At 42.5% G+C, this 11902-nt stretch overlaps 1 protein-coding gene across 1 annotated transcript in view; it reads right to left on the bottom strand.

Annotated features, from left to right (window-relative positions):
- Positions 1-4361: 4361 nt before the first annotated feature.
- LAMTOR1 (late endosomal/lysosomal adaptor, MAPK and MTOR activator 1) overlaps positions 4362-11902 on the bottom strand; it is a 474636-nt gene continuing 467095 nt past the window's right edge. The window contains exon 5 of the mRNA XM_069640301.1: positions 4362-5974. Coding sequence (XP_069496402.1) covers positions 5882-5974 — 93 coding nt within the window. The 3' untranslated portion in view covers positions 4362-5881. The remainder of the gene's footprint in view (positions 5975-11902) is intronic.

Here is an 11902-nt window from a genome sequence, read left to right as displayed (position 1 = left end):
CAGGTACTCTTAGGGTCAGTGGTCTACAACCAAGGTCTACAGATTCATTTATTTTTTAAGACTAGAGTCCCCATGATCCCTCGCTATGGACTATGCAGGTTAGGGCTGACGGTAGTTGTAGTTCAAAACTGTATGTAGCAATTTGAGTGCTGAAAACAAATCGTTGCGTAAACAACCTTTTTTCGGTCCCTAGCCAACACTTTCCCACGTATTGTAGGAGTATAGTTTGTTCATAAATTTGCACCAGTCCTAAAATATGTTGGGAAGGGTGTTAAGTGGGTGAAAATAAATATCGTTAACCCACCAATGCTTATTTTCAGTAGTGAAAACACATAGAACCGTTCAAAACACACAAGCATCGAATGGCTGCAGACCTCTGCCTTATGTCTTCGCATGGAGGACACGCAAATGCACATATGGTAAGGCCTCCTTTCCTAGTGGCAATGAGTATTCTCGCTCTGCAGGCTGTCACTTCAAAGTATTCGGTTATAATCTTAAGCCTCTCACCAAGGTATGCTCTTTCTTAGGGCTGAGATCCTTGCAATTTTCTAAGCTTCCACCTGTGCCTTCTTCCACCTCTTTCTTCATTCTTTCCTCCCCTTCACCTCCTCTGCTCTTCTGCTTCCTGCCTCCATCCTCATCTCACCTCACCTCCTTCTCTTCCATCCATTCTCAGTTTCACCTCCTGTATCATTCCTCCTCTGTTCTCCAACTCCCCTTGTCCTCTGATTCCCTTAACACTCTTGTCTTTTCCTTTTTATGGCCACTCGGCCTCTCACCTTCGCCACCCCTTTGCCCTCTCCTTCCACTTCAAGGAAACTCCAATCCTTCTCCTTTCCACCGCCTGACCACTCAGTCAAGTCATGCTCTAATCTGTCATCCACACCAACTGCTCTGCACTCCAAACACCCACACCACCCCTCCAATGGGACCGGTTTAAAATAGCTCAGTGATGCAAGGGCAGGCCATATAATTGTATAATTGGGCTGAGGTGGGTAAGTAGTGCAAGCATGTCTGTAGATGTTTTTCCTGACTGAAACTGACAACTCCCCATGTGGTTTGTATTGGGCTCAACCCTAGCACCCCTTCAAGTGACTGCAGACTACATGTCCACCATCACAAACAGTTTGACAGCAAGCCTTAATCCGACAACCATTCTTGACGGCTACTGGTGCCATCCCCGTTGGAAACTGCAGATTCCTGCCATTATCAACAGGAGGTCGGGAGTATTACCAGGCAATTGCCTATGAGTGGGGCCCAAGGCAAGCTGTGTGAGTGGCACATACAAATACCTTACATTTTGCCAATGGATACTTTATAGGACCATAAAGCAGCCCACAGACAGCCATGCTAGCAGGTCTGAAAGCAGCTTGCTTCCACATTGAATTTTCTTTCAGGATTACACATCTACTCAGATATTACAATGGTTCTCAAGGACGTGGGACTTCCTAGGACTTCATATACACATGAGGTTAGGTAGCTACACCCACAAAAACAACCTTGCATCGCAGAGTGGGTTGCAGTCCCCAGGGTCACTCCACTGCCTTTTCCTAGCTTCATGCATCCTCTGAAGCAAAACCATGATCTTGTTAAGGCCCATCTACAAAGATGCTGCCAACACCCTGTACTCTAAACCCAAAACTAATATAATGGTCATATAGAGGTGTATTTTGAATCTGCTGGTCCATGATATCAAAATTATATGTGCCACCTTCAGGGTAACCTTCACACATCTCCCTGTAGCCACTGTATGTTCCGACCTTCTGCCATATTCCCAGACCACATGATGCCTCGTGTACATTCAACATACACCATTCTAGTGTAGATGCATACTAAATAAAAATAATTGTGTTGATTGGTTAGAAGTAACTCACTGATTGACTTGCTGTGTCATACAGCATAAAGGGCAAAAACTGAAACCCACAGTGCTCACACTGACATGGTTTTCTGCAAGTGACTCTGCTCACCCATTTTGTGTCTTGTGTTACACGTGTACACACACATACTCATTTTACCAGAGTTACTACTGAAAGGGCTGCTTGATATCATGGGAAATTCTATTGTATTAAAAGATCCACGCAACTCAACAGTTCAATGTGTGTACTACTTCATGCCATATAGAATGCAAATCTACAATGCCAACTAATAGCCCTCAAAGCGGTCAGTCTTCCTCATTCCATGGCATCGTCCACTTGTAACTGCAGAAATATATGTATATATATATACATACATACATACACACACACACACACACACCATGCCCTAGAATGATCTCAATCCATTTCTTCCAAATGTTGTGTGTTGCTCTATTGCCATGTTTTTTTCAGTTTGTGTCCAGACATATTCAACTTGTTTTGAGAACTTTTCTTTCTTGTTGCAAGTGCATTTTAATCCTTTATTATACAGAGATCTAGTCAATACAGTAAATGGACATCATGGTGGGATTGCCATTCAAAGGGAACCGTGGCTACCTACTGAACATTTAAGGCACGACCGGAAAAAATATTTAATTGCTGGGATTTGCAGGAATTCTTGTGCGTGCTTGACGCCATAAGATGAAACTGTCCCCAGATGCAACTCCATCAAACAAAGCACTGCCCACAGGGACCCATGCTATGCTGTACATCCATAAGGAGACATTTTATTTGTGGGCATCTCTACAGTTCGTATCAAGTTGCCATCAGAAGTAGGCATGGCGTCACAGAAAACAGCTAAGGTCGACGAGCGTGTGGGGGAAAGAAAAAAAAAAACTGAGGTCACGGGACGCAGTGCCACTATATATACTGGCCCCGACACGGGGCATGTAGAGGCGGACAGAGCAGCGCAGTGACCCTTTGCACTGGAAACCTTTCTGGAGAACAGCTGATGACAGATCAGGAATCCATGGGAGGAAGTAATCCATTATAAGGCCTGATGTATTGTTGCTGTACATTAGCATCATCACTGCTCTCTTTCTCAAGCCTTCAAACAGAACTGGCTTTTCTGTGCTTTTTCTCCAAACCAAGACAATTACGTCAAGTAACGAATCGTATTCTTAGAACCCCTTTCTCACATGAGAGCGTTCAATTCACATGTTCATGTGATTTTAGAAGCAGTCTGAAGCATCTATGATGGCTCAGGTGGTGCTTTCATTGGAGGAGTTTGTCATGCTATAGCTACACAAACTGATCAGCGTCATATGGTCAGGGTTCACACATTAAGGATATAAAAGACCTAGTAGTTATGTTTGGATAATTTAAGCCATTTGTTTAAAAAAGGCTCTGATACAAATCGTGTGTGCTGGGAGAACTAGATTCAAGCCATCAGCATCTTCTTAAAATGTTAACAAATGGGAGCAACCTGCTTTCACCAATTTTTTAAATTACTTTCAGAATAGCAAGAACATGGTTTAGTAATTGGAACATAACAATATTTCTTCATTTTAGGGATCAAGGAAAGTCAATCATTACCTTGTGGTCCAAGAAACCCTTTCTAATTATCAGCTTGATATTTAATTATATCTAGGGCTGTATATTTCTATTTCAATATTGGTGCATTTTCTTTGTTTTTTGCACCCAGGGAGGAAGCCACATCCAATCAGGTTGTTTGGGCCACAGGTTATCCCTACCAGTAGAAGTCTGCTTTCGAGCCAAGCAGTCAACTGGTCACATCCCCCGTTGGTCTCCCCCACGCTTCATGCTGCACTCACCAGTTCCCTCTCAAATTATCCCATTGCACAAATCAAGAAATTAGATCACTTAACTGCTCCTGTCCCACAACTCTCCACCAACACCCCATTCCGCTCCTTGCAGCCCTCACAGAAATGGAAAAGCTGCTTCTCCCGGAGACCAAGCCAGGAACAATAGATTTCCAGCCAGATACCTTTTCTGGGAAGCGTGATAAAATTAGCCATAGTAATTTAAACAGTAGCCTATTATCATTACAGACTTCCCGAACATCTGTCAGCTATTGTTGTCAATCTTTGAATGACTATCGCTAGGACAGGGTGCAAAATGTGCCAGCTAGTTTTAGACACTTGACGCTACTGTATGTATTTGTAGAATTGAGTTAGCAAGTGACTTTTTATATATGGCTAGTTGATTTCAACTTTACATTTTTATCGTCAAATAAAATCCAGATGCTTCCTATCAAGATTGTGTTTGGGCTTGTTTTGCTGTTCATGACATACTGTGACCGGGGCAAATGAAGCCCACAAAGTATTTAACATCTACATTTATACCAATGAACAAGCAACATTAGGTACACCATAGCACTCCAACATGCTATTACTGACGTTTAAGCAGACGGACAATGGAGCTTCCTCAAAGTACAGAACGAAGACAGACACGGGTAAACAAAAAGAAAACAGGAAAAAGACAAGGTATTGATGAATATATTTATCTACAGTGACGGAAAACAACCCAACCATTCAAAATCTAAAAAACAGGTGTGTTAGAAAGTACAAGCTTTCTGCCCATTTCGATTACTCTTACATACACACACACTAGTCTCAATTATTGGCGGTGTTCAGTTAAAAAACAAAAAAACAATAATCTGTCTCCAGGCCATTATATTTTTTTGACCGTTTACTGGTAAACTGCAGGTGCAAATGTATAGCCCGGTCCCAGGAGCAGGAACGTTATTACATTTAATAAAATAGAAATTCTTGCAATCCAATCTAAGTCAGGGGCTCCAAGTGCCGCCACTGGGGTCCACCAACAGATTTTGTCAACATGTTTCAACAGATCAGAAACAAAGGTCGCAAGTGATCTAAAATTGGGTATATGTGCATTTCTGCTGGCCATACATGATGGCTTGGACTGGTCAGTGGCTTTTAGGACACGTGCTCAGAACCCCCTATATAAGAAATCTTGCAACTTCCATCTCTCAAAAACATATTTCAGTTGGCTGCCCTCCAAGAGGTTTGCAAAAGAAATTTGACAGTTATGTTAATACGATAAATGGGAAGTAAAACAGTGAACCACCCTTTGAAGAAGCAAATAGGTGAGACTGGATTGACATTTGCTCCTTGCTCAGATTTGAAGTCTTTGGATAGAAGGACTACAAACAACTTAAATGGAAACCATACTCAAGTGACCCCCACTCTAATTAGCAATAGGGATGCAAAGCCGTTTGTATTCAACATAAGGTTCTCTGAATTGTAAAATCCCCCGACCCCCTGAGAGGTGAGGAATAAAGCTCCAACTAACTACGCATCACGTGGGCTAAGAACCAAGCAACATGGGTGCAACTGTATTTTTTATTAAGAGCTGAAGGTTCAACCTTATAGTTTGTTTTCATGGGTGAAAAAATGACTCCATGATTATTGTTCTTCCAAGTTCATGGTCCCCATTTTCTCCAAGCCCCTAGGAGTCCAGCATCTTCTGTGCACGAATTCCCATGAATTGTTAAGAGAAAAGTGGATCAGGACACGGCAGAACACCATTTTACAACTGTGTGTGTAGGGTTGTGATGGGCTGTGTATATACAAGCAATCGTGAACTGAAAACGTTTTCTGAAGGAAGTTGCAAGAGTTCTACTTTAAATACCTAATTTGTCCAATAGGAAAGTTGAACCATTCCACGAAGGCAGCAGGAGCCTAATGAAATCCTTGGTTACAACCGTAACATATGTTCTCAAGTGTAGCAGTGATGCCACGTAAGTTTTCTTCACATGTGGACGTTTGAGTCTGCCTTTCAAACTCCATACACTGGAACGGCAAGCACTTGAGGGATTACGTAACTCAGTAGGCTCCCATCAGACTGCTTAATTTTATGATTAGTAGTAAATCTTGCTATCTGTACAAGTTCCCTACTGATGACAAGGTGCCAATGTAGGAGAACAATTGAGAAAGGTTAAGAGTGGGGGAGAGAGAGCAGGGAATTGACAACGCCGATGGGACTCATGGGATCCCAAACTGTACAACCAAGTCTTCTTTTGCATCCACACGGATCTGTGAAAGCGCACTAAAGGCGTAAGCTGCAATCTTTGACACCTGAAAGAGAAAGATGCCGGGGTCAGTGAGTATTAATATTCATGCCAGACTTTGCATCCAAAATATATCACAGGACATATCAACCGGTACAAAATCGAAGGATAAAATACATAGTGATTTTTCTCTCAAACACTATTTTACAATTTATAAAGAGAAGGGTCCAAGGAAGCAATTTCTCAAATATGAAGGTTCACAGGGTCATTCTAAAACGTTAAGTAGCTGATAAACACACTTCAAATGAATGGATCAAGTTCTTGGAAGTTGGCAAACTAAAAAGACCCGATTGTAGGGTTTCGACCCCCATTAACACAAAGAGCACGAGCTGTAGCAAAAAAATAAAATTACCATTTGCATTAGAAAAACCTCAGATTTTATAGAAGCTTTTTTCACACAGTACATGAAGGAATATTTCTGACCATAGTCCCAATAGTAATTGTTCTCGTAATTTCCTCGCTCTCTCTCTGCTTTGCTGGCATATTCCTGCATAGTCAGACAGAGCTGGAAACATTTCTAAAAAAAATGTGATTTCACCTAAATGCTTTTAAAGTCGCCTCCTTGCACCACATCCTCTGGCGTGCCTACCCTCCAAATACATAGCGTCCAACCGTCACTCTGTTACGTAAAAGTTCTTTACGCTATACATTGCAGGTGGGTCATGGTATATATGCTTATGAGGGCACGACTGGTGGTTGTTGTGAAGGAGAGCTGGGATTAAAATTCAAACTCCGCACAAAGGTGGTTTCTCTGATCCCTTTCGGCCCACTCCCTTCTCCTCAAAGTGATAGGGTAGCAGATTAAACTGATGCTATACCCGGGATGTGTGTGAACGCATATATAAACAAGTTGCAATCGAACATGCTGCACATGATCTCTAGGGGAAGCAGCAAAGGAATAATACTTGCAAAAAAAGCATGGTAGGGCCCAGCTGGTTGCCCTACAATTTCCCAAGAACAGGACAGCCCTCAAAATTGTAGGCAGTGGATACACGGCTACATTTTGAAGGTCAACCAAATGTGTGAGGGAGAGCCCGGGTGAGGGTAGGGAGGGGAGAGAAGAGGATTTTCCTGGACAGAGCAGGATTAAGTCTACTGAGAATGTCTTGCATGACATTACTCTTCCAAATAAACTGCCAGAAGCATCAATCTATGCAGATGAGCTGGATCACAACTCTCTGTATCTAGTTTGTAGAGACTAAGGTAACGAGCATGCCACCCTTGCTTGTTCAGGTATGTGGGTGATTAGGACCTAGAAGACCTGGTTATGAAGCTGGAAACAAAGGACTTGGGTGCAAGCAAAATTGCAGTGTCCATGCTTTTAGGATCGGTGAATGAAGGGGGTTTGGTTTTCCAGATTTAAGAAAGTATCAGGCTGCCTTTTCTCGAAGAAGCCTGCATCACTGGATCAATGACGTTTCATAAAGGACCTCTATGTGGTTGTGCATAGAGAGGGAATCATTGTTCCCAGTGCCATTGGATTGCCTCCTTACCATGTCGCCTTCAAATGGATAAAACTTCCCCTACATTACATGCCATAACACAATGGAAATATGCATACTGCACTTTTGGGTCTAAATATTTGCTATCTTAGGAGTCGTGTATTTTTAAGAACCCAGCCTTTACAATTTGTTACAGTGCCATTTCCGGCTGCGTGTGGGCATTCGGAAACTCAAACATGTCCTTGACAGCAATGCATTAGTGGACTTTACGCTTTCTGAAATTTAAATACAAGCGTTATGGCTGTAGTAATGTCAAGATTCAATGCCCAATGAGGGATATTCGCAACCATCCCCTATTAACTCCAAAATTAATTACCCTCCTGGCTTATATACTATGGCAAAGAGCCACTCTCTTTCTGTAATTTACAGCCTACTTTGAGGTCTTTGAATCACCTCAGGAACGACTGAACGGGAATCCTGGGAGTCCGAGATGAACATAATTTCTGACTCTGATTGGCTGCTAATATGTAAAAGTATGAAAAGGTTTAAGTTGGACCTGGATTCACGCTATACACAACAGAGAATAATCCACTGTATTGGTCACCGTGGAGGCTGAAGGTGTAAACCTTCTTAGTCGGACACTTGTTGGTCTTGTAGAAAAAAAAAAGAAAGTGGCTGGTTCCAAAGCTCACATGTTCTGGTATTGTGGAAAAGTGTCAATATTGGGACGAGGTCCTTTTCCCAGATGGAGTTGGTGACTCAGTCAGCCTTACCACGTACTTCTGTATACTGGAGTTATTTCAGAGCGATTTAAGATTATCCACTGGAACCAAAACCTGGCTATGTCAAGCTTTAAATGTTGGCTCAGAAACAGATTCTTAAGTGGAAGGCCAGCCGAAAATCTAAGCTTGAAAACTGGATTCCAAGTTTGTTACTGCTTTTAGCTAGGGAGAAAGTCATATGTGAGAAGAGATTTGTTTGAAGAATACCAGTTGATCTGGCACACATTGAACACTTTATATGCCTAGATTCACTTATAATGGTCACGTTATAATTTGTGTTTAATTTGAAATGTCAAGGTTGCGCTCACCCTTATTTCCCATCTCGTACTCATGCTTAACTTCGTGTTGGGTTATGTTTGTTATGTTCCCCCTGTGGGTTGTATGACCTTTACAGTTAATCAAACTAGCTTTTAAGTTTATTAAGTGCGGATCGGCAATTCCCTCCTATGGCAATGCTGGGAAGTGTGGTTATACGTGTTGACTTCCTTCTGCTGTGTTGCTTATATCTTCTCGTTATTACTTTTGTTGTTCTGACAGTTAATACTGATAAATACAATTTCTTTAAAAAGTAAAACAAATAATTACTTTTGGCTTCAGGTATTCCATCTGATGGTGCATGCGTTTGGGTTCGGAGAGGGGAAAGGGTTTTCCATTGTTAACACTCAGGGACCACAACGATGGAATTTATCTGAGCATGGCAGAAAATCGACTGGTATGGTTATTGAAAATCTCACTTCCACTAGGTTAGAACACCCCTGTGTAGACTTACCTTTGCCTGGTTGTAAGATGAGGCCAGAATCAGCCAGTTTCCAACCTAGGGCTAAAGCTATACATCTTCCCGATGAATGTATGCACTGCTACCGCTGACATGACTTTTGAGAAGACTAAGATGTACTCAGTCTGTAGGGAAAGTACCTGATTCTGCAACGGACTCCGCCTGTGGCAAGGCCCATGCATTTTCTTTTAGCTCCTCCAGGATTGGGTTATGAAAATGCAATACATCCTAAAGGACCACTTAGCACGCCCAGTTGTCTAGCTGCAACACCACAACAATCAGAGCCAGAGGCACTATGTGAACACTTTCACTGACAAGAAAGGATTTAGGTGCTAGATTCAAAATAGGTTTGAGACTACTATTACTTTTTTGAACCAGGAACGGTCTGGAGTACAGCCTCTGACCTTTTTCGGATGTTCCAGAACCAGTTTAGCTGGACAAGCCAGTCAGTCCATAAAGCAACACTGGTGAAGATTTTTAAAATGTGGGCAATGATGACGATTAAGGGATTAATATCAGGCCCAGGAAGTTCTTGATGTTAAGAATCCAGGAGTCCAGAATTAGAGTCCACTGACAGGTGGCATATTTTTTGTCCCTTCACTAACAGCGATGACTTCTTGATGGAAGATGTGGCACATATCAAACAGACTTCTTTGATGACTCTGGAACAGTCGGTTTGCAGATTTTGGTTTTGCATGGGACTTGTTCCTCTTCCAGCTAATGGCAGATTTGTCCTTTAGTTCCCCACCCCCACAGGCTTTGATATTCTTTGATAACTTAAAAGCTTCATAGGGCAGAAACAGATTCCTAGATTGTGGAATAAAAGTCTAAGATATCATGGTTACTACCTCTATTTAAGCACTACTGCAAGCCTTCATCAATTGTACGAGCGAAAAGAGAATATTACCATTAAATGGAAGGCCTAGAACCATCTCCTACTATCCTGGCGCACGAAAGAAGCCAGGACAGGCATTTCTTATCTTTACCACTGAATGAACGCCAGCGCAAGAGAAGTGTGAAATTCCTGTCGACTTGGTGTTCCATAAAATGCAGCCTCCTTCCCTTTGGTGTTGAGTAGCAAGCCCACTCCCCCCTCTAATGATGCCCCACACCGACAGGAGGCATGTCTGGGGGTAAGATCTCCAAAGCCTGCATGGCTTTTCCAGGGACAAAGTAAAATCAGCAGAATCTGGAATTGGCACAGCTAGAGTTGGTGCCAGAACCAAAGGAGACAGTATTCAGGTGCTGAAAAATGATACTCCACAGGAGCTACCAAGAGTCCAGGAACTTGTCAGAGAGCCCTGTCTGCCACACTGTTACCCTCCACACATATGCCCGGTGAAAGTGAACAGACAGACTAAACAGGGTCAGGTATTGGTTTGAGTGTTGTAGGAGCATGTTTGTGAAAAACTTTGAAGACAGGTGGCCTCAGTACCTGAACATTAGTAAAGAACAGACTGAGAAGGAGGATGTTGATCTAGAGTGGGAAAATACTCTTGGTTTGGAGATAACCAGTTTGGTTTAGGAAAAAGCTCAGAATACCAAACATTCTGTTCCAGAAGAACAGGGAAATACTGCCAAGAGTTGAAATAATGCTCCTCTACAATACTTAATCTCAGTTCCAAGGGTTCATCAACCGAAGTTAACTCTGCAACAATCTGGATCGAAACCACTAGCAAAATATTTTCGGTTAGCCCTTAAGAGCTTTTCACACTTAACACTCCACTCCCTCTAGAGGGAACTGGGGCAGATTAATCTAAAACCAGTACACAGGATTACAAAGCCTGCTTAATCTGTAAGCCATCATGAACATTTCAACCTTTTTAAGGACTAAGGAAGCTTTATGAACAGTTAGAGATAATTTGGGAGCAGGATCCTCCGAGGAACACATTTCTTGTTTGAGAGTATTCCGTTTAAAAAGACACCTGATCAACTTAAGGCAGCCCCATGCTTAAAATATGGTTTGTAAAAGCTTAGGATACCTCTGCAGCACTTACCAAACCTTATTGGGCTTTACTAGGTCATTAGGTCTCACAAGAACCATGGTCTGAGAACCAGATGTTTTCACTTTGAGAGGGTACGTGCCTGCACCTAGTGTGGGTCACCCTAAATTAGGTGGACCAAGGCCCTGGAGTGGAGCTTGAATTCTTTGTAAAAGCACCAAAAGACACAGCCAGATTCAGTACCAAACCACCATTGTAATCAGATGGCATGCAACCTTTCACAAATGTGACAGTTGGTTCTGGTACCCGCCCCTCTTAGACATGAGCTACAGTCTTGCCTCCAGAGACCATCAAAGCCAAATCACAGCAACATTCACAGGAACACACCGAATTAAAGTTTCAAAAGACAAGGTGCAGGCTCAGCTGCAGAAAAACGCCAGCCACAGCCGAAATAGGTCTCAAATGGTGTTAAATATGGCAGGCAAAGAGGTGGCAACATTCGCAGTATCACACAGCAGTGTAAAACATCTTTAAGAGCACTAGGAAAAGAGGGTGTTTGAGGAAAAGGATACGCCAATCTCCCCTACAAAAGCATCAAGGATGGTAACAGTCACCATAGAAGACAAGTAAGTCCTGTCCGGTCAAAGGCAGAAAAAACAGGAACCAAGGAGAATAATTGGATGCTCTATTTCTAGAGGTAGCGCGCAAGGGGACAAGATGCGCAGAGCTCATTCTAAAAGCTTTAAATTTATAACACATCTTTAAACGTTTAGAAGCTTGCATTGTGGTGCTGGCAGTCAGATTGTGAGCAGGTCACAGAAACATAGGCAAGATTGCCTGGTTGATTAAAACATCTTAGGAAGGGATTAATATTCAAACAAGGCATTAGTAATTCATAGCAAGATCGCGCAGTAACAATATAATGCTTTCACATTGCCAGTCTGGTTTCACAGCACCCCCCAAGCACCTCTACACCTACCCCAGTACGGAGAA

Source organism: Ambystoma mexicanum, chromosome 7q (assembly GCF_040938575.1).
Source record: "Ambystoma mexicanum isolate Mex_15411 chromosome 7q, UKY_AmexF1_1, whole genome shotgun sequence".
Lineage (NCBI taxonomy): Eukaryota > Metazoa > Chordata > Amphibia > Caudata > Ambystomatidae > Ambystoma > Ambystoma mexicanum.
Note: the sequence above shows the minus strand (reverse complement) of the source record. Positions and strands in the feature narration are given on the sequence as shown.